The 23,023-nt window shown below is 39.4% G+C and overlaps 1 protein-coding gene across 7 annotated transcripts in view; it reads left to right on the forward strand.

Annotated features, from left to right (window-relative positions):
• The window catches only part of EP400 (E1A binding protein p400), a 47,049-nt gene that overhangs the window by 5,814 nt on the left and 18,212 nt on the right, over positions 1 to 23,023 (forward strand). For 5 of the 7 annotated variants that reach the window (XM_083873784.1, XM_083873786.1, XM_083873788.1 and 2 more), the window contains 26 exons: positions 3,479 to 3,569; positions 3,988 to 4,095; positions 4,802 to 5,193; positions 5,408 to 5,719; positions 5,871 to 6,056; positions 7,418 to 7,558; positions 7,666 to 7,744; positions 8,019 to 8,065; positions 9,096 to 9,153; positions 9,810 to 9,899; positions 11,074 to 11,181; positions 11,769 to 11,962; positions 12,154 to 12,331; positions 12,765 to 12,901; positions 13,059 to 13,228; positions 13,644 to 13,818; positions 14,210 to 14,346; positions 14,960 to 15,146; positions 16,026 to 16,192; positions 17,022 to 17,176; positions 17,699 to 17,941; positions 18,992 to 19,156; positions 19,961 to 20,128; positions 21,310 to 21,401; positions 22,083 to 22,381; positions 22,813 to 23,015. In XM_083873784.1, coding sequence (XP_083729910.1) covers positions 3,479 to 3,569; positions 3,988 to 4,095; positions 4,802 to 5,193; positions 5,408 to 5,719; positions 5,871 to 6,056; positions 7,418 to 7,558; positions 7,666 to 7,744; positions 8,019 to 8,065; positions 9,096 to 9,153; positions 9,810 to 9,899; positions 11,074 to 11,181; positions 11,769 to 11,962; positions 12,154 to 12,331; positions 12,765 to 12,901; positions 13,059 to 13,228; positions 13,644 to 13,818; positions 14,210 to 14,346; positions 14,960 to 15,146; positions 16,026 to 16,192; positions 17,022 to 17,176; positions 17,699 to 17,941; positions 18,992 to 19,156; positions 19,961 to 20,128; positions 21,310 to 21,401; positions 22,083 to 22,381; positions 22,813 to 23,015 — 4,282 coding nt within the window. The remainder of the gene's footprint in view (positions 1 to 3,478; positions 3,570 to 3,987; positions 4,096 to 4,801; positions 5,194 to 5,407; positions 5,720 to 5,870; positions 6,057 to 7,417; positions 7,559 to 7,665; positions 7,745 to 8,018; positions 8,066 to 9,095; positions 9,154 to 9,809; positions 9,900 to 11,073; positions 11,182 to 11,768; positions 11,963 to 12,153; positions 12,332 to 12,764; positions 12,902 to 13,058; positions 13,229 to 13,643; positions 13,819 to 14,209; positions 14,347 to 14,959; positions 15,147 to 16,025; positions 16,193 to 17,021; positions 17,177 to 17,698; positions 17,942 to 18,991; positions 19,157 to 19,960; positions 20,129 to 21,309; positions 21,402 to 22,082; positions 22,382 to 22,812; positions 23,016 to 23,023) is intronic. The other 2 variants (XM_083873787.1, XM_083873790.1) reach the window with 2 other exon arrangements.

A 23,023-nucleotide genomic window follows, 5' to 3' on the forward strand; every position in this document is an offset into this window, starting at 1 on the left:
TCAAATGCATCAGTATAACTGAAGCCTTGAGGAAATTAAAGCTTTGTCTCCAGGTTGCTGGCTTATTGCATTAACTTTCAGCTTGAATGTTTTCACTTTGGTTTGTTTGTCTTTTGTATCCCTAATGCATTTGGTTCATTTGTGCATTCTGCGTAGTGATATTATGGATTCTTTGTCTGTGGCATTGTAATTGTGGATTTCTTCTAAAATCCTTTTCTTTTTTTTTTTTTTCTTCCCCTTATGTATTAAAGGTTTTGAGTGTGGCTACAGGAGGTTTTGGATTTGCCTTCCCTGAAATGTGTTAAACAACAATACTAATCCTCTGACACAATTTGTTTTAAGTAATTAACTGCTTTCCATTAGCTCTGCCATAAATGTTGGGAAGAAGAAACAGAAGTGCTTATTTTTATTATGAAAGTAATTTTTAACAATTTTTTTTCTTTTTTTTTCATGAGGAGTGCTGGAGAAAGCCAAGAAATAAATGTGATAATCACTTAAAGTTTTCATGGATCAGTGATGATGCAACTTTTCAGTTCAGTGTGGTTTTATGCAGCTGCCTTCAACTCTGTTACCCAGCCATCACTGCATACATACCCTGAGCAGTAATACACCCTAATTCCATCTGCAACTAAAATATTTACATTTTAGCTCAATGATATCCTCAGCAGGTGTTACAGGGTGAATTACTCTGCTGTACCACAGCAGCTGTACAGGCTGTGCTGCCTTTATCTAGGCTTTGGAAATGGAAAGTGAAATGAAATACAAGATGGGTTGTGTTGCTGTGTATAACAAATGGGCTGTTCCCTCTGATATTGTACAGAGAAATTGTGCAGCCAAGGGGATTGCACTGAGAGCTCTTCCTTAGGGCCAGTACTGACATGTCTTGAAAGTCTCCTTAGGCTTCATTTAGGCTGTTTAAAATACCTAATATGATATCAGGTTATTTACTGTAGTGATTAGTGTTATCACCAAGCTGTAGCTGCAGCAGTGATGATACTTTTGAAGGGACTGTACCATGTCAGACCAGTTTCAGGGAAACTGGTTCATGCTAAAAATGTACAAAACTCTCTGTGTGGTACTGGCTTTTAACAGAGACTGCTAACAAAAAGTGGCATTTCTTTCCATCAGTCCTGCTCTTTGTGACTGTTTATGGAGGAATAATGTGTCCCAATCAGCATCACCATTCAAATCCCAGTGCAGAAGTGCAGCACTCAGAGTGATGAGAAGTGCACACACTCTTTGTGTGCGTGCTACATAATCATGACCTCGGGACAGCTACATTATTTTAATTAAAGCTGGGACAGTTTCAGTCTAATGTTAGTGGTATGTGACTGCATTTTTTAAAGACATTACATGTCTGCTCTCTGAAGAGTCTGGCCTAAATTACACTGTGATAATGCAGACAGCTGGGAGGCATATTCTTAAGAAAATGTCATTCAAAAATCCTAAAGTAGAGATGCAGCCTGGAACTGTGAGTATGCAGTCATCCAGAGGGAGAGAGCAGGTGAAATAAATGGCATTTACTGTGGTGTTTGGAAAATACAATTTCTTAAACTGATGTCCCAGTAGCATCTGATGCAAATGGGACATAAACTGAATTTGTTAGTCAGTTTAGTAGCATTAACACAACCAATTCTTGTGGCTTGTTTTGAAAATGCTGTAAATGCCCAGGTCTATGATGCTCTGCCAGACACTGGCTGTTGGACCTGAAATATGCTGCATGTCTACCTTGTGACAAGATAAATATTTGAAAACCTAATCCCTACTGAGTGTGAAGTGGCAGTGAACTGTGAATATGAGTCAGAGATTCTTAAAACCAGAATTTACATCTTCAGGCTGTAGCTGTTTCACTGGAGCGGCCGCAAATGCCCTTAGAGCAGCAAAGAGATTAAGTGTTATTAATTCATAGCTATTGATTTAGTCTGAGGGGCATGAGATATATTCAGCTCAAAAAGGAGCATTTGAAACCCAGTCATTGCAGGTGATGTTGGCTGTGATTATTAATACCATGCAGAGAAGCACTGAAGATGCAGGATGTCACTGCTGTGATTTATTTCAGTGTAGACTGGTGTTTACCTCTGTGGGTTTAATTTATATTGGTAAATTTTCAGTTAAAATCAGAGAAGAAAATACCTGTGAATAAAGTAAAAAAAAAAAAAAAAAAACTATGTGAAATTACTGTCTTTCTATTTTGTCATAAAAAAATTTCACAACATTTTCAAACCCTTACTATACCTCAACATGTGTAAGGCATTAGAAAAGTGCACTTTGAGAACTAGAGTGCTAAATTAATTAATTTCCCAGGATTCAGAGACTGACATACATAAAGTTTGTATTTTCTGATGGAATCTCTTCAAATGTTTTTTGGGATAGCCCTTATTTTTCTCATATTAAGTTTCATAGTAGAATATTTGGTGCAGCATGGCCAAATATTGAGGAGAATTTAAAAATTACTTGGAAACTCACTGAAAGGAATTGGACTTGCACAGACACTGATGGACATTAACAAGTACTTGCCAGTGTGCTGAGGACCCAAAGAACATGAAAATTGCCATATACCCAAATTTGTTTGCCTCAGTAATCCTGTACGTGAGCCTGTCAGCTGTGCTTGATGCTGAAAGGATTCTTTGGGATAGGTTCTTGCCATCATTGCCAATATTAAATGTAGTGATTTAAAAATAAAGTTTGAATGCACTGTGTAATCTTACTGAAGCTAAATTCCAGCTTGCTGAATCTGAGCCCAGTGATTCCTTTTGCATCTCGATATCAATATCAACAAACTCTTCCATGCTTGTTAATTCATGGTTTGTGTGCTGTTTATCCTCAGACAAAATGGGTAGTAATTTCTGGTGAGCTGTGATGTCACCTTAGCCTTATGGCAATATTGTTTCTCCTCCCTGAGTTTATTCATGAGACTCATTTTGCCAGCTGTGCAAACAGGTACAAGTCCGGCATCTGGAAAACTGGAACTGGAACTTGTGTACTTTGGCTGAGGTTCTTAATTCCATCTTCCTAGCTTTTTCCTGAAATATTTCAATAGTAACTCTCACAAAGCTCCATCCTGAGAGTGAGTGTGCTGGAGACCCAAATAACCTCAAACTGTTTTCAGGATGAATTTGCCTGTTACTGATTTTCCACATAGATGTAATACACCGATGAACATTTCCATTAATTAAAAAAAAGTAACAAAAATATTTTATTTTTTACATATCCCATTTTCCTGAGTTTGGTATCACTTAACAAAATGTAGGTGTGCATTATTAATCACTGTAAAATTTAAACTCAACGAAGAGTATCTGTTCATTGTGGACAGCTGAAACTTCATGGCAGATATTGAATGAATCTTGTTTCCTTTGTTGTACAGCTGTTCTGAAGGACTTGTTCTGTGCTGGCCTCCTTAGATCCGTTTGTAAATTCTCTCCTGGTGTCAGACCATTTGCAGATTGAACTTCTGTGATTTGTTTTCTTTTCCCTGTAGCAAACGCATACAGGGACTCCAGCGACGGGGACTGTGAGCACCATAGAGATTGAAGCTTTTAAGAGACAGCAGCAGGCCCTTGCACCAGCAGGTACGTTCCACAGGCACAATTCCACTTCCATCCTCTTTCTTTTTCCAAACAGTGATTGGAGCCCACTGTTCTGTAACTCTTGGAATACATTTTTGCCTCACCTTGGGAATCGCCAGGTCCTTAGGGCTATCTACTGTGACTGGTGCTGTGGGAAGAGTGCACTCCACTCCCAGTAGATAGGCCTTGATTTGACAGGCATGGAGACACGGTTAGGTTGATTGTTCTGGCTAAGAAGATTGGAGATGGCCAACTTGAAGTCAGAGGGACTCTGCCCATGGAGCATGTTCTTCATAAATGCTACACATGTACAGTAGCTGTAGCTTTCGGAGCTCATGTTGGAATCATGTGTAGTAGTTTGCTTTGTGAAATTGAACCCATTCCATTATACCATGCCATAAATGGAATTTGAATATCACAGATTCGTCTAAGAGACCACGAATTGAAGTGGGCCGTCATGGGATGGTTTTTCAGCACCCGGGTGTGGCTTCAGGAGTTCCTCTTCAACAGCTAATGCCAACGGCACAAGGTACTGTGTCACCACATGCCAGCTGCACATTAATTTCACAAGGAGATGTTGGTGATGGAACTAGAAACTTGGCCTTCTGGCCTGCCAAGATCCTAGTCCCACCACACACTTCTCCATGTAAATTAATACTTGGTATGCAATGCCTGGTTTGTTTAAGGAGCTGAGTGACGGGCTCCGAAGGTGCATGTGGGCATGGAAATACGTCACAGGTGCTGATGCAAAATGGCCAGTCTGAGAATTCTGGAACTGAACCAATGATTTATGAAAAGGAAACCACCTAATTGGAACATCATGACAAATTTTTATTCATTAGTTATGCCAAGCTTTAGAATATGTGTTAGAGTGAATGCGTTCTTAGAAAGAACTGAGTAGTATGTAGACTTCATGCTGTTTTTTTAGGTTAAATTCCATTAGCTCACCAGTCCCTTTTTTTTTGAGTGTACAAAATTTAGAAGACCTATATTGACATGCTCTTTTTTAGTTGCTGTGCTCCAAATTCTAGTTATAGTCCCGTGCATGAAGTACTTTGTTGTTTATTGTAATGGTGATTTATTTTGTGATTGTGATGTGGTATTTTCAAGTGATGGTGTCTTGTGGCAAAGTAAGTAACAAAACCGCTCTATCCACAGTCGATTTCCTCCTTAACTCACCAGAGAGCACGGGATGCTTTAATCTCACCTGGGCTGTGTCTCCTCTTGCCCTGCAGGTGGGATGCCTCCCACTCCCCAGACGGTGCAGCTGACGGGGCAGAAGCAGAGCCAGCAGCAGTACGACCCCTCCAAGGGCCCTCCTGTGCAGAATGCGGCCAGCCTGCACACGCCACCGCCGCAGCTGCCGGCGCGCCTGCAGCCCGCCAACGTGCCCATGGCCTCGCTCCCGGCCACCCTGCAGCTCCCACAGCAGCAGCAGCAGCAGCAGCCCCAGCTGGTGGAACCCCCGGCCCAGCCGCAGATCCAGGTGAAGATCCAGCCCCAAAGCGTGCCCCTGACGACTGCTCCGCTTCCGGCGCCGCTCCAGCAGCAGGTGCCACCGGCCATCCACGTGCAAGGACAGGCGGCCAGCCAAGTGTCGCAGCCCCAGGCCACGATACAGCAACAGGTACAGGAGCCTTGGTGGGGTGGACGTGTGTTTGTTTGTTTCCATATCTAAGAGTGCTGTCTTCATCTTTGAATTCCACTGGATGCTTAAATCCTTTCCCTGGAAAAATGCAGGTGCACATTTGTTATTAAATTAGTCTCTGTTGCGTTCTGCTGTAGTGTGGACTAAGTATTGAATCCTCAACTCATCAGTAACCAGTGTGTTTCTTGGGCAGACGGTGACTCTGACACGACCATCTGCAGATCCTGCTCAGAGTTCTCAGCGTCTTGCAGCAAATCCACTGCCACCTACCTCATCCATCGCTCCAGCAGCGATCCCAGGCACAACACCGCCCTCTCCATACCCAGTGCAAACAAACAGGACCTCTCCAGCAACAAACAAGTCCCTGTCTCCTGTTGCTTCCAAGCCTCCTGGCGTAGCTGTAGCAGCAGCAGCAGCAGCACCTAAAACACAAAGCCCAGCTCAGAATGCAGCAGTGGTGCCGCAGGAAAACTCTCAAGACAAGCTGGCTGAGCAAGTCAAGCTGGTAAGATACTTTCTGTGCCATGCTTTTACACCTTTTCTTTTCCTGTCAATTAATTTAATAAAGTGGGAGCAATTACTGCTTTTCTCCGATTCTCTGACTTCAGGTGCTGCATTCTGCAGCTTCATTGTAAGTCTCTGTACTTCTTTTCAAGGAAAATCAAATCCATCAGCGGATAGCAGAACTGAGAAAGGAAGGTTTATGGTCCCCCAGGCGACTGCCTAAACTCCAGGAGGCTCCAAGACCAAAATCCCACTGGGACTATTTGCTGGAAGAAATGCAGTGGATGGCAACTGATTTTGCTCAGGAGAGAAAGTGGAAGATGGCAACTGCTAAGAAGGTATTTGAAAAATACTTTATAACTCAGAACAATAAATGTTGATATCACTCAGTTTGGTAGCAAAGCTATTGAAATATCTTTTGCTACAGATAGAAGTAAAGGAAAGATGAGGCACTAACTTCTACCTCAAATGAGAAGTTGTGTTATCAGTTTTGGATATGGCACCTGAGACAGACTGGATAATTGTACAAATTGTGGATGCAAATACCAGTTTGTGGATTTTATTCCTTTGGAAATCAAATAGCTTGTTTAGGAACCCACTCAATATGTTGACTGGGTTGTATTTAAATAAAAATTAGAGTTGTCATGCCTGTCTCACAAATGAGTTATTTCCTGCCAATGAAGAGTAAATACAGAATTTTGTAAATAACTTCCATTGGGTGTGGTTGTCTGTCTAGTTTTTCTTTTTTTTTCCCCTCAATCTCATAGAAAAATAAGAGTAAAGACAGTAGTGGAAACATGGTAGAGAACTATTTCCATAGGGGAAGAGAGCAGCACAGCAGGAATACAGTAGTGGAATGAAAATTTGTATGGTGTGAGATGAATTATATAAAATCTGTTACATTTTACAGTAAGCAAGGGTTTTCTATGGGTACTAGCAATGTTGTATCTTTTCTTGATAATTTATGACCAGTTTAGGGTAATGAAGAGAGCAACTGAAGGTCATTAGTTTAAATTACCATGTTGTTTTCTACAGTTTATTCTGAAATGATGGGAACTCAGAAGCAAAGTATTGAAATAAGTGTATTGTTTTGTACAGTAAATATGTACATTTTGAATGTAATTTAAATGTGGATTTCCATTTGTGGCCAATGGTAGGTTTTTAAGAATAGGAGAAACAGGAAGGGCAAATGTGAAATGATCCTTCCTCTGGCATTATGCTTCAAACTTCTGGAAGTCAATGTTTTAGGGACCTCCTGAGCTAAAGGTTGCAATCAAGTCAGTCTTAACAGCCATTGACTGATCTTTCACTCATGTATGTACACTCTTTTTGAACTCATTTTAGCTTTGGTCTCTGACATTTTGTGGTGTGATTTCTGTGACTTCATATGTGCTATCTGAAAAAAAAGTTTTCTTTTGTGTGTTTGCTGCTAATTTCAGTGAAATTTTTTCTAATTTTTGTATTCAGAGAGTGAATTAAGAGTTTCCTACTTGATTTCTTAGTTATAGTTGTATTTTTTTTTTCTGTGAGTTTCATGTCTGTTGCTTTACTGGCATGGTAAGAATTAAAAATACTGGAGGTAAGTGCTCTGTGTGTAAAGCTATGGTCAACATCTGGCTGCTGATAACTACTATAATCTTAAGAAATGCAATGGTTTCTATTTTGAAGTAACCTAATTCAGTATTTCATGGTATTTTAGATGGTAAGAACTGTGGCTCGTTACCATGAAGAAAAGAAACTTAATGAAGAACGAGCTAAAAGGGAAGAACAGAACAAACTGAGGAGGATTGCAGCATCCATTGCTAGAGAAATAGAGTATTTCTGGTCTAACATTGAACAGGTAAGGTACTCACTAACTAAGATTTGTGCAGTTTGTGGTGGTTCTTTCATCTTCAGTAGTTTATTTGTAAAATAAAAGTGCTTTATTAGACTTGCTTTACATTTCAGGTTGTTGAAATTAAACTGCAAATTGAATTTCAAGAGAAAAGGAAAAAAGCTTTGAATTTAAAGAGATTTTCAAGGAAAGGTAATTGTATTCCATTTCATAAGAAATGTAGTCTGAATTCTGATGATATTGTTTTATATAATTTCACTCAGTGCAGGTTAATCTTGTTGGCAGTAAAATTGTGAGTTGCTAATAATAGGTTGTGAATAGATCTGAATCATGAGTTATGGGTTTTTATGTTTTTGTGCTAGATTTTGTTAATACTTCTTGTGTTTTGAATACATTTAAAAGTTCATGTAAGAAATGTAAAATTGCTAAGTGATGAATACATACATCAAGTGTAATAATTTTCCAGGTAAGGATACAAAAGAAGACCTTTATTTGGAAAAAGACAGTGAAATGGTAAGTCTTTCTGTTTTTTGAAAAAGCCATCAAATTAGTTGAAATGTGACTATATATATGAAAAAGTTTTGGTAAAGGTGATTTTTTTTAAGTACATAGTGATGATAAGATTTCACTGTAGTTACTGACAAATGAACATTCAGTCACAAGCACAAGTATAATTTTTTTTTTCTAGTCAGGAAGGGAAGTGGATTGTGGTTGGTACATGTCTTTAGTGGCTGTGAATCATTCATTCTGAGATTGAAGACCAAAAAACTGTACAAATTAATTGCCAGAATTGGGCAGAAGTTTCATCTGCAGTAGCCAGGGCTAGACTTTGTGGGGCATGGAATGTGTTTTCAGGTGTTCAGCAGAGATTAATCTGCTGAGACATGAAGGTGTATGTTAAAGAATGGATCAAACTGAATGAAACGTGGATATGTTTTTCCCTGGATGAAATGTGTGCTAAGGACTCCTTGGCTGTGTCTGTGCAACTGGAAAAAAATGGACAAGGGATCTGAGGCCCTGAGCCATCTGCCATGGCACAGCTGATGCCCATGTGCTGGAATACTCCCCCTCCACCAACCAGAATGCCTGCATCTCAATTTCCTGCTGGGAGCAAGGCTTAGCATGTGTTTTCAGCCAAACCGTGGCCCAGCACTGGCTGTGAGAATTAATTGGCACAGGCTAAGCAATTCTACGGAGGGCAGTGGACAGCTGAGACAATTGTAGGCCTGTGCCATATCCCTTTTTTATTGACTAGTGAAAAAATTTAGTCCTTGAGGCATCCTGGCTAAAAGTTTTATGCCACAGCTGGACCTGAATAATTTGACCCACAAGCACTGGAAGTGGCTGACTGTACACTCCCATCAGTTCAGAAGCAGAGTTTCTGGTTTTGCATGACCAGGGAAGTGTTAATAGGTGTTAAGTGTGTATCAGGAAATGCTTTTGGGACTGCAAGGCATGTTTTGTTGTCTTTAAAAAACAAACAAATCCCTCTGCTTATCTTCTGTTTTCTATGATTTTAAATATTACAATTATTTAATGCTAGGGGGGTTCATCATCTGGAAGGAAAAGAAAGGCAAGCACATCTTTAACTGATGAGGAAGGTAAGCCGCTTCTCAAAATTTTGCATCCATAGCATAGTATATAAGTTGAATATTAAACCCACAGTCTGTTAGTCTGTTACTGTGTGGGTTCAGTGCTTTTCATATACCAAATACCAACTTTCATATATTTCTTCGAGACATTAAATAGTCAATTAAATAGTAAATTATCCCTAAAAGGGCCCCAGTGAAAATTTGAAAATAACATTTTCCGTGAAATTATACTGCCATCAATATTGGTGAATTTTAATGCTTTCTGTCCTCATTATTTCATAGACCTTACTAATGGTCTTGAAGTTCTTTTGAGGATTTTAGACTGAAATACCCATTTGCTTTGGGTCCTTTCTTGTGGTGACCACTCTGTCATGTTCCTGACAAAGGAACTCCCCTGTTTAAAGCTATAGAACAACCTGTAGTGAACACTGTCAATCAACATTTAACTGCCTTCTGTCTTGAGGCAGAAGTGCTTCTCTCCTGTTCATTTATCTTTTAAATGCTACATATAGTTGCTCTTAGTGTATCTTGTATTCAATACATCTTTAATTCTTTTTAAATCCTGCAGAATATTCTGTGCTTGTTCACTTCAGGGGTATAGAATTACAAGCCTCCTGAATTATTGTATAATTTTAATCCAAGATTTGCATTTGTTTTTCTTGTAGTTGAAGATGAAGAAGAAACAATTGAAGAACAAGAAGCTAAAGAAGGAAACATAAACCATCAAACTGAATTGTCTAATCTAGCCAAAGAAGGTAGGCATGTGGCTTGATTTTTCTCTGGGCTGAGCTCTGAAACAGCAGCTGGAAACACACAGCACTTGTTAGATTTGTAAAGAGGATTAGAGATGGGAAATTGTGTACATTCAGACATTCAGTCCTGTGTAGTCTGTATTTAGTTTTTTTCTGTTTGGAAAGCTGCAGCAGTTTGTGGGATGATGATGGACATCTGCACTTTATAAAGCAGTCCTAGTTATCACGCCAGGTGGCTTGAGAAAAAGTCGTTCTCTAGTGAAGCACTGCATTAAAACCTTACACCAAGACTCACAACCTGAGTTCTAGGAGTGCATGATAAAACACTTAAAACCACGGTTGTATCAGATTGAACATGGAAATTTTATCATCTACTGTCTTGAGTATCTCAGAAGAGTTTTGTGACTGATGTGGTAGGTCCAAAAGGGCACTTAAGTGCTGATCTTGAAGGGCAGGTATAAATATTTGAAGATAAAGAGCTTTTAGGGACAGTGCTCTGGCTAGCAGCTCTCTCATTAGCAATGTAATTGCTATGCTGAGCCTGGTGTGTGCAAAGTACCCCATAGAGATGTGTCAGTTACCCTGGTGAAAGCAGATTTTTGGAGGCAGGCTGCCCATTAGGCTGAGCGTGCCTGGCGATGAACATGCGGTTTCCAAATCTGTTTGTTTGGTCTGTTTAGCAGCTCAGTGGCTGCAGTGAACTGGCCAGTTGGAGGGATTATAACCCTTGGCCAGTCAGCCAAGTTCCTAATGAGAATGTTTGCTGATTGATTGGCCACTGCCAGCATGTACATTCCTACTTTAACAGCTCAGACAAGGGATCCTGGGAGTTACAACTCAGTTTTGAAACTCTTGAAGTCTTGCATTCTGACCACTCAGCTTGATTTGATGCCCCTGCCTTCCCAGCTGGGGATTTACTGAGGATTGTAGGGTGTCTGTAACACAATAAAAAGCAAGGTATGAGCGTAAACTACTTGGTGTAATGCCAAATGTTCTCTGTAATCAAGGTTATTAAATAAATACTGCCATAATTCACTTAATAATTACCTCTGAAGTTAACTTCTGATTAGAGAACTGGCTTTATGCAATTGTGAAGAATGTAATGTGATTATAATTAATAGTATCTATTGTTTCAAGTTTTGGTATTTTTAAACTTCTATCCTTTAATGACCTTCAGCTGAATTGCCTCTGGAAGATTTGGTAAAGATGTATGAAGGTGCCTTTGCAGAAAATTTTCACTGGCCCCAGCCGAAGCCTGACAGTGAAGAGGAGAGCAGTGAGGAAGGTAAATTACTCTATGTTTAGGAGGAGTTGTGCTGATATAAAAGGTGAAATAAGTTGCTTGGTTCTTCAGGACTCTCTGAAAAGACATTTTGTTCTAGGGGAAAACACATATTGAGGGAATCACATTTAAAATTTCACAGTTTGTGAAAAGAGGGCAGTGTTTGCCTGTCTTAAAGTAAAGATGTATGAGATTTTCAAGAACAATACTGGCCATAGAAAAGCCTCTCTACAATGAATTAAGCAGCACACTTCCTAGGTAGCTGTAATTACACCTCTGTTCTATGCTAACATGATACAGAACTACATACTTGAAGATAGGTTTTAAATAGAATGAGAGGACCTCCCTCGAAGTTGTGGAAAGCTAATGGTCATGTTAGCCTGGATTGTGTGAATGTCCAGGACATGTACATGAACCTGAGCTTAGGCTATTTGCATTTTACCTGAACTAGCTTGAAAATTATAGCATTGCTTTTAAAAGTTAGCTGCCTCCTTTAGACCCATATCTGAATCCTGGTTATCTCAGTTCCTTTGAGTAACTGCTACTGAAATTTATTTTAGATACCACTGTAATTTTTCCTTCTCTCCCAGAAATGGAAGACCACATGTCTGATAGGGAAAGTCCCCAGAAAGAAGTTGTCCTCATAGACTCCCTTCTCAGCATTGACCAGTACAAGAGCGTGGACAGGTCGAGTCCTCCCAAGAAGAACGTGCGAGACATAGCAGAAGTCGCTGCTGCAGCAGAGATGTTGTTACCTAAAGGCAGCTCCAGGATAACAACAGCAGTAAGAATCCCTATTTTCTGTTACTCTATGTGCTGATGTTTGCATAAAGAATGCTTTTTTCTTCATTATTTTGTAGCTTTTAGCAAGAAATTGCATTTTTTTTTCCTGAGTTACCTATAGAATGTTTATGCTTTATGCCATGCTCCGTGAATTTAGCTCAGGAAAAAAATCTCAAATTATTCATGTTACAGGTAAAATACAACACTCCAGCACTGTTGTATGGGTCTCTCAGAGAATATCAGAAGATTGGGCTGGATTGGCTGGCAAAGCTGTACAGGAAGAATCTCAATGGCATCCTGGCAGATGAGGCAGGGCTTGGAAAAACAGTGCAAATTATTGCCTTTTTTGCCCATTTGGCTTGTAATGAAGGTAAGTTCATTTGGCTAACAGTTTTAGACAGGTACTGGGCCAGCATAATCTTTGTGAATTGTAGGCTAGGGTCACTTTTTTTCCCTACTGAAGCATATCAGGCGTTAGTTAATGATAGGAGTAAGATTGTGTCAGAATAACTTTCTGATATTTTGTGACAAGGGTGCTATCAAGTCAAGTATAGTGTCTGATCAGCCTGTTACCCTCTAGAGATTCTTCTGAATACTTCTAAATTCTTACTAGTACAGAAAAGCCTTACAAATTGTTTAATGACAGGAGTAGATTAGTCATTAAAATACCTCTGTTGTTATTGGATCTCACTTTTAATGATTAATTTAGTGCAATTCACTTACAAAATCAAGGGAGAATATAAGCCACATGCATTGTAAGGAGTCTCCTTCCAGTGTTAACTGCTGTGTTTTCCCTTCTGTAGGGAACTGGGGCCCTCACCTTGTTGTTGTCCGGAGCTGTAACATACTGAAATGGGAGCTGGAATTGAAACGCTGGTGCCCAGGCTTGAAAATACTTCTCTACTTTGGGAGCCAAAGAGAACTTAGGGCAAAAAGACAGGTGCTGTATTTTGCAACTCTTACACTATTGCCTGAGATATTTAGCCTGTATATATTTGTCTTATTTGGGTTTTTTTAGTAAAGAAGTAGCTGGTTGTAAGATATTTGAGAGTTCTGCCTTAACTTTTCCATCTCATCCTTTCTTTCCTTTTCCATAGGAATGGACAGAACCCAACAGCTTCAATGTGTGCATCACTTCCTACAAGCAGCTGTTCAAAGGCCACACAGCATTCATGAAAATGAGATGGAAATACTTAATAGTAGATGAGATGCAGCAAATAAAGAATATGACTGAGAAACACTGGGAGGCACTTTTCAATCTCCGCAGGTACATAGCAGAGAATTGATTTCCTGCTGCCAGTGGTTTTTTTCTCTTTTCGTGTCACACAGTTCTCTTAAAACTGATTATGAAAAACCCTCTTGACTTGGTCTGCCCAAATTCCTGAGCAGCATGCACCTATAGAGAAGTGCTTTTATTTGAAACCCTCAGGATTCAGAGAAATGCTTGAGATCTTTTTGTTTCCACTATCATATCACTGTAATTCTTCTTTGCTGGTGTTCTGTGCTCCCAAACAGATTCTCTTGTATGTTCTGATACTCTGCAGTGGAGAAGCTATTTGGTGGTATATTCAAGCTTGAAAAGATACTTTATCCTAGGTTTAATTTTATTATATCTATATAATTTTTCTGTGTATCTGAAAAACACAGTAATCAGTCAATTAAAAATCTTTTCTTGTTTACAGCCAGCATCGTTTGCTTCTGATAGACACTCCTTTGCATAACACATTGATGGAGCTGTGGACCATGGTACATTTTTTGATTCCGGGAATTTCCAGACCTTACCTGGATTTTCCAGTAAAAGCGCCTAATGAGGAGAACCAGGATTATTGCCATAAACTGGTCATCAGGTTGCACAGAGTATGTTGTCATTTTTTCTCATTCGTCCTACTACAGTAGTAATGCTGTTGAGGAGAGGGGGAATAAAAATATCTTGTTCAGATCAGAATTTGTGTCCTTTCTTAACACTTTGTTCAGTTTAGACAGAAAATCCTGCTGAAAGCAGAGGGTTCTGCTACCAGAAGAGTGTGGAGATTTCTTTTAAAAATAATCCAGGGCTCAGATTTTGAAGCATGACATGCAGAAATTAAAGAGCAAATTAATGTCTATACAACTGTGTGCATAGCAGTATGATTATATATAGCATATGCAGTTTATCACATCAAATCTGTTAGGTGTGAATAAGTTTAGCTTCCTGTTATAAACTCTTTGAAGTGAGAATTTTTTTCCTCTCAATTCTGCAACATTTCAGATGATTCAGCCATTTATTTTGCGGAGATCAAAGAGAGATGTGGAAAAGCAGCTCGCAAAGAAATATGAGCATGTGCTCAAGTGCCGTCTGTCTAGTCGACAAAAAGCCATGTATGAGGATGTCATATTACAGCCAGGGTAAGGGCTTGAAACAGTTAATGTAAAATGCTGTCACTTGTAGTGCTTAAGCAAGGAAAGAAATGATTGTCATGGGGGGAAGTGTTTTGGTGTTTCTCTGAGATTTTCTATTATGACCCGTGAATAAAATGTGATTGCATTATAGGCTAGAATTACAGCAGGTGATGCTATGGCCTTGTGAAAAGCATGCATTTGCCTCTGGGACTTAAGAATCGAGTTATGATGGTCAGGTCTTCTACTACACTGTTTTAGCATTTGTCTTTAAAGAGTGATTCTTCATTTTTTTAAAGCCCAGAGTTTTTCATCACCACCCCCCCACCAGTGGTAAATGATAGGTGCGGGGGTGAGACAGAAACAAAGCAGGGAGAGGATAGGGAGCTGGATGGGATTTATTTGATTGGAAGGCAGCACTGGGTCTTTAGGTTTCACTTTTCCAAATTTACTTTTGGTATGGTGCTGCTTAAGATACTGCAGAAGACCTTGGTGAAATCTAAACTTTTTCAAAGACTTTTGCATAAAATACTGCATTGCTCATTCTCACCTTGCTGATTTAGGCACAACTCCATAAAAGCTACACATAAATCAATGTCTTTCTGTATAATTTATTTGGTAGAACCCAGGAAGCCCTCAAAAGTGGACACTTCATCAGTGTCCTGCACGTCCTGATGCAGCTGCAGCGGATTTGTAACCACCCTGATCTGATAAACCCCCGGCTTTCGAGCTCCTCTTTTGTATCAGAAACACTGGAATACAGAACAGCCTCTCTGGTGCTGCGAGCCCTGGAAAGGGATATTTGGAAGGTCGGTAGAAAAGTTCAGGTTTTTTTCCTCTCTTAGTGCCCTGGCAGAATTTCAGTACTTACTATTGTTTTCTTATATGTGTGTTTTCTTGTACTAAGTATGTTCTTGCTGCATCTCTTTTTTTGTCATAGTGGTTTGAGCTTTTCAAGTGGTTTGTAAACAGTAATTTTTCATGAACTACTTGTTCAAAGTGGAATTACCTTTGCTTTCATTATTCTCGTGTTTGCAGGAATTTTCCAGCACTGAAGTGACTCTGGGTAGCACTGTGCTTATTTATGGCATTCTGCAATTTTCTTTTTGCTTTCACTAGCCGAAGGAAAGCAAGACTTTTTCACATAAACATTCTGTTACAGTGACTAAATTAGTACTCTTCTGTCAATCCATTTGAAGTACTACTCTTTCTGTTATTGTTAAACAAGTGATCCCACTTCTTGATATGATAAAAAATATAAAAGAAGTATGAGTAATGGAGCAGCTGACATTTTTTGTTTAATTTTATTTCCATCCTTCATATTTTTCTACTTCTAAATTATAGTTTGGCATTTAAGCTTGATAGTTAACCTTCAGAGAATTCTATTTAATTCTTTGGAAACTATGATATATGGAGAATTGTTAAGTGTGTTTTTCTTTTATTTCCATAAATGGCTAATGATTTCAGTTCTTTTTTTTCTAATGCTTAAAATGGGACTGTCAGTTTAAGATTTATTTCTAAGGTTTCTAGACAGTTTTGGCTAATAATTAATAGTTTATTTCTTAAACTTACACCATTTATTTGAAGTTAAAAAGTTAATATATAGAAATTTAATTCAGCATTGAACATAATGAGGACTTAACTGTGTGGGTCATCACGTAAAACAAACAATTTTCTGAAATCCCTAGGAATCAGACCTGTCTCTTTTTGATCTCATTGGAATGGAAGACAAAATGACTCATTATGAAGCACAAATGTTGCCAAAACAAAAGGTTACTAGAAAGTTGATTGAAGAAATCTACAGCTCCCCTCCACCACCGGCGAGGCCCAACCCAGTGAAGCTCAAACCAAGCAGGTGTGTACACCTGTACTCCTTCTAAGCTGGAATTACAGCAGCAAAAGGTGGTTCTGTTGCAGTCTTTACTGAGTTCTCTCTGCATCTCTGCAGATGGGATCACACAAAACCTCAGGCTTACCTTTGTATTTAATTTTTCTCTTGCTTTTGTGTTTACCTCCGAAAATAAGAATTCTGTTCTTTGGGGCATACTATTCCGTTTGAAGTTTGTTGATGGATTTCCCATAGTCCTTACTTCAGCAGCAGATGAGCTTTGTTCTTGGACCTTGTTTATGGCAATTGAATGTTGTTTTGAAGAATTAGCAGGAGGATAATTCAGGACTAAGTTGGACCTGCAGTGTGAGCTGTGCTCTCACTGTTATGTAGGAGACATATGAATTTTTATAGCAGTACATCTTTTTTAAGTATTTTTCCTCTAGTGAAGTAGTGTGCTCAAAGTAATGCAGAACTGTTTTTCTAATGCAAGAGAGAGCTGCCTGATGACCTGCAGCATATTGATGTCTCTCTGGAGATTATATGGAAGCCCTTTTTTCAGATATCTTCAGATATATCTTTTCTCAGATATTGACCTAGCCTCTTTAAGATGTTTGCTGTAATTCTGAAGCATCCTCCTTTAAGCTAGGTTTACAGCAATGAAAGTTTTCTTTCTTAGATTTAACAAAATCACTTTCTACAATGTTTACTCAGGAAGCTTGTGAAGTGATGGGTCTTCTGCAGGAAGATTAGCATCAGACATGATCTGTTTATATGTTCCTTGGAGGACAGAGTTTGTTTCTAAAGGCCAAACTATGATCTTCCTATAGATTTTGACTTTTCCTGCTCTTTCCAGGTTGTTCCAGCCCGTTCAGTATGGTCAGAAGCCTGAGGGCAGGACTGTAGTTTTCCCAAGCACTCAAGTCCAACGCACAGTGACCACGGCCACGGTGACTCAGCAGGGACAAGTGCGAGGCAGATCCCCCATTGCTACGGTGTCTTCAAATCAAGGTAAGGGAGTCAGTGCCACCCTGGTCACCTGCACCTCAGCGTAGACAGATGCAAGTTAGTCTGTTTAATAGAACTCCTTTTCCCTCTAGCTTAATGGTCTAGAATACTAATGGCTTAAAAATACCAACAGACTAATTGCCAGTAAAATTCCCTGCTAGTTTCTCCAGTATGATCTGCCAGTGTAATGCAAAACTAAGCTTTGTGTAACCTGTTAGCATATGGAATAAATATGCCACAGTTGGTATTTAAACCCCGAAGATGTGTAATATTCTGTCAAAGATGGGAATGTACAGTGCTTCTCTGTATTTATTTAGCCTTTAAACAATGCTTTCCAAGTAGATAATGTTGTAAAAATAGGATGGAGTAAGAGGCGTGGCTAGAAATCCCACTCTGTAAGGACAAAGCCGTTCTTGTAGCCATTTGATTATCCTGTTGGAAGGTTTCTTTTTAATGCAGGTTGTTTAAAAAGAGCGGAGCTAAAAACCTCTAACAGCTTGCACAAACAACCCTTATCGATTGCAGCCGCAGCAGCACAGTTTCAGACAACTCAGGCTTCCACCAGTGCTCCAAGACACCAGCCCGCAACGACCTTCACCACAGCAACTAGCGCAGCCAACCCTGTGAAACCGCGGGGCCAGACCTCTGCGCCGGCCCCGCAGCCGGGCCAGCCCCAGCCACAGCCACAGCCCCCCCCGCACACCATCCAACAGAGTGTGCTGCCTCAGAGGCTCGTACTGACCTCTCAGGCCCAGGCACGGTTGCCTAGTAAGTGGCCTCCCCTTTCAAGGTTTCTCCCACCTTTGTACTACAATGAGGTTAAGTTACTAGGCACCCTAAAAATGTGTACAGAATCGTTGTTTTTTTTTCACTCTTCTGATTAGCCTTGCTCAGTTTGCGTTGCTTATGACCAAGGAAAATCGAAAATTGGATAAGAAACAATAGAATTGCTGTGGACATACATTAGCGGTGTCAACTTAATCTCCTATTTCTGCATGTTTCTTCTGCTGGCAAGACTTCCTTCAGACCAAATGTTTTAGCTCTCTCCTAATTATTCCTTTCATGTTAAACACTAATCCATCTGCTAAAGGCCTCTCTGGCAGAGAGGAGCGTCGACACTGTTAGGCAGAGAAAAGCGATGAGGCTTTGCTTTAAGGTTGTATGTGCACTGCCTATTAGCATGTGTAGAGAGTACTGAGCACTGATGTATTAATTTTATCTCTGGGGTAAATGCACTGCCTTTACAAAAGCTGAATTTTCACACCAATATTGTAAAACTTAATGCTAAAATGCCTCTAACCTTTCTGCATTTAAATCACAAAAAGCTTGGTCCTTGCCATTTCAAAGCTTTTTGGTTTGTCTAAATGCAGATTGCTTAAAATAAATCATGTTTCATCAGCAAATTTCAAATGTGCATTTAATGTGCCACACATAGGAATATTTAATTTCTTCCTTAAACCTTCCTTCATGCTCTTGAAAAGGCAGTGGAAATTCACTTTAATGTCTATACTTGTTCTGTTACAAAGTGTCACATGAGTTTTCAGGTAGCTCTTAACTTTTTTGCTAATGAAAGTGGTAATTTCTAAAATGTTGATGTTCTTACCCTTTAAACAATCAGCTTCTTTCCAGTTTGTCCAACAAATATAGAAAGCAATACCTGCTTAACTTCTATATGACACTTTTGATGCACTAATTATAATTATGCATGGAAGGCGCTTCAGCACCAGTTTACTAACCAAAATGTAGAATTGTGAATATTGAACAACTCGCCTCCCACTTTGATTTTTTCTTTTTAATACCTGTTTCCCTCCTTAACAGGTGGTGAGGTAGTAAAAATAGCCCAGCTGGCTTCTATAGCAGGAGCACAAGGCAGGATTGCTCAGCCAGAGACCCCAGTGACTCTGCAGTTCCAAGGGAACAAGTTCACTTTGTCACACAGTCAGCTCCGCCAGCTCACTGCAGGGCAGCCCCTGCAGCTACAAGGTACTGACTTCAACACAGGCAGTTTTCTATTATTCAGAATGCTCATGTTTTGATGTGGCCACCATGTTCCTTGCTGCTGGAGATTTTTCCATCCCTAGTGCTTATACTGTCCTGCTCTTCCTGTTTTCTGTGAGCCAAGGTAGCCCTGGTTTAAAAAATAAGTGCCTATCAAATGAAAGACATGGTTACTTTCTTTTTGTGTATTGTATTTCAAAAATGTTAGTAATTGATTTGTTTTCACACCCATGCAGTGCAGCTAAAGTAAGGTGAGGCATTATTTGATATGAACTCCCTGCTGGGCAGAAACAGAAAAACTGAGAACATTCTTGGTTTATTCTGAAATTGTGTAAATAATACTTCAAGATTGGCATGCTTCTGAATTTTGGCCCAACTATTGCCCTGAGCTGAATGTTGTACTTACAATCCATTTTGTTCTCAAATCTCCCTTGCTGGTGGTGTGTAGTACCAAATTTAGGAGAGCCAACATATCTTGATTCTCTGTGGCCAGCAAAATAAATAGAGGGAATGCTAAATGAACACTTTTTGTTTGTTTGGATTTTGTCCAAATACTGTATAGATAATTAGATTAGAATGATAACCCTGTGCCATGAAACTCCTCTTCAGCTATGAACACTTGAGTGTTTCCCTCCTTTTTGGCAGATTGGTGTAATCAGCATGTCTGGTAAAATTTAACATAATTTGAAGCAGTAGTGATGAATTTGCAACACTAATAGATTTTGCTAGAGAACACTTATTCTTTTCCACTCTCTGCACCCTAATGTGTGTTAAAATCCTCCACTGCAGGAAGTGTCCTTCAGATTGTGTCAGCCCCTGGGCAGCAGTACCTGAGGCCTCAGGGCCCCGTGGTCATGCAGACGGTTTCCCAGGCAGGAACTGTGCAGAATGCCCTGAATGCTTTAGGGAACCAGCACCAGGCAGGAGTCCCAACTTCCACTGCAGTCACACAGCAAGGTGAGTTTTCCAGCCTGAAGAAGTGTCTAACTGTTCAGTTGCTAAAATTACATTTGTATATAACTCCAAGTTGTTGAAGATCATCATTCTGTAAGTTGAGTGCAGAAGTGGGTAAACTATGAGGCAAATCCTTCCAGTTTCTACTTGGTGTGTGCTGGAGTTTTAATAAAATTTTAGTACAAACTTGGGAGAGCATATAACTTAATTATAGATTTTTTTTTTAACCAGTTTAGTCTTTAGTCAGTTTTTTTGGGGGAAGAACTAAATTTAAAATACTTCATTAATTTTTGCAAGGAAAAAACAAGGGTGATTATTTTTTATACTGGCAGAGAATGTCCAGTGATTCTCTCCATTTTTCCACATAGATTTTGTCTTTATCTAATTTCTTTCACTTCTCTAGCTGATTGAGCTACAGTTTTCCATTTCCTTCTGCAAATGTTGCTTAAATATTTGGTGCCTTGGTGTAAATGTGATCAGTTCCTTGCTTAAAAACACAACCAAGATGTTGATCAAAAATAATGGAGAAATTAATGCATTTACAGCAAAACAGCAGATTATTAAATGAAGATAAATATAACACTAGGAGTTCATTCTCTGAAAATGGCCATCTGCCGTGATTTTCTTGGGATATAAAAAACCATTCCTTGAAAATGCTGTGATGTTCTTAGAGTGTAGTTAACTGTCAGGGTAAACATCTGCTAAGAGTTGAAATCACAAGAATACTACTGAGATTCCATCATATGATTTCACCAATTTGTAGATACACTCAATTGATGTGTTTTCTGAAAAATCTTGGATGATTTACTCAAGTTAAAACAATCTTTTCCTGAATTAGAACATTTTCTATTGTGTTCATATTAACATTTTCTAAATGTCATTGTATATTTCACCATGCATGACATTTTGAATAAAGTACAAATCGAGCACAGCACTTTGCCTTGCACAAAGCAAAGTAAAATTCCATTGATCTATCTTAGATTTTTGTGAGAACAGTTACTGTAAATATCTGTCAGAGATCTGATGTATAATAAAGTACAAATTTGCAATACTCAATAGACATTTAGACTAAAAATTGGTCTGCAGCAATAATGTGTTACAGGTATGAAATGTCTACTTATTGAAAATAATAAAGAGACCAACTTTCAGACTAATAAATTTATAAACATAAGGTTTATCCTCAGTTTGTATTCCAGGCAGAGCTACAGTTACTAACTTGCCATCTGGTGACATGGGAGCAGTGTTAAAACCAGCACCTTTGCATGGACAGTCACAGGTACTCATTTTTTTATTTTTTTGTGGAAACACAACTTTTTGGAATCAATAATAAGTCTGTGTAATAGTTGAAAGCTATAACTTGCAAAGCTGGAATTAATTAGGAGCTTTGATGATTACAGAGTAGGTAAATAGCCCAGCTTCTTTCTATGTTTCAGGTTGACAGATCTGATGCATTTACATTTGTAATGCATAGATAAAATAATCTGGTGTATAAAAGCAGCTGACAGCTTTCTTGTGCTGTGATAGACAGGTTCTTGTAACTGCAATGTATTTTAATTATGTAGTAATGCATAAATACAGAAATTGTGGGGGTTTTTTGTATTTTGAACACAATGGCAATTTTATAGATTTCTAATCTTAACAAGTTTTTAGAAAAGTTACTCAAGCAACTTAAAAAGCATAGGGAAACACCAAGAATATATCAAAAGCTGCTAAAATTTACCTTTAAAAAGCTAGAAGATACTAAAGTAAGGTCGAACTGACTCTTTAATATGAACTGAATTCAGCTGTAGTCTTCAGTTTTTATCTGAAATGTGTAACTTTAATAATTAGTTTAAGTACTAGTTCTACTCCAGGATCTATACTCTGACCCTGATAATTTAATTCTAAAGCACCTGAAATCTTTCACTGATTGTGATGAGCAGCAAATGTGGTTTTCATTCACCTTCTCTTGGCAAAGGAGACGTTTGAGGAGAAGAACCGGCTCTTGAAGGAGCGCCTGGACAGGATCTTCTCGGGCAACGAGCGCCGCTGCTCGCGGGCCCCGATGTACGGCCGGGACGTGCTGAGTGTTTGCTCCCTGGCTGGGGACAGAAAGGCCTCCCAGCTGCCTTCCACTGAAGGCAACAGCTGGAGGTGGGCTGGCTTTGTCAACTGCTGCCTTTCCTTAAGTGCCTCCGGAGGCCCGAGTAACCCCTTGCGGGAAATGATCCTGGGTTTGGTTCAGCAACAGGAATCTCTGAAGGATCTTATTAACAGGTAATGTCTGACTCTGCTTAACAAACCTTTACACATCTAATTATTCTAAAGCACTTTTCAAAAAGGCTTAAAAATTTGTTTCTGTTGAGCTTATTTGGTTTAGACTGGTTTATTTAACAGTAAATTATGTGGAGCGTGGAATTAAAAATAAGTCACTTCTGTTTCCTCTGGATCTTTATAAATAAGTATTTTCAGTGCCTCTTTCCTAATTTCAAGCCCAAGTTTAGCTGATCATACTTAGGCTTACATTCTTATCCTTTGGATTCACTTGAATAAGTACTGCTTGGACCCAGCTAACAAGAGTTAAGACCCAGAGATTCAGGCAGAAGTTTAGCCAAGACTGAGTTTTATTGCTGTGCCTATGATTATTGATGATCATTTTGTGTTCTGCTTTTTAAATCGGTATTGCTTTGTTTTGATGCTTTTTGCAGTGCTCTCTTCGTGTTGCCAGCTGCAGTTGCTGCTCCCCCATGTTTCTATGTAGCAAAGCCTCCCCCTTCATACAGTCACAGACTGAAACTCCTTAAGCACAACCTGAGACAGAAGGCAGCTCCACACTTGCATCAGTTGCAACAGCTGACAACTCCTCACTTGCTGCAGTTCCCTGACCTCCGGCTGGTGCAGTACGACTCAGGTAAGGGA

This window comes from Zosterops lateralis (assembly GCF_965231275.1).
Source record: "Zosterops lateralis genome assembly, chromosome: 17".
NCBI lineage: Eukaryota > Metazoa > Chordata > Aves > Passeriformes > Zosteropidae > Zosterops > Zosterops lateralis.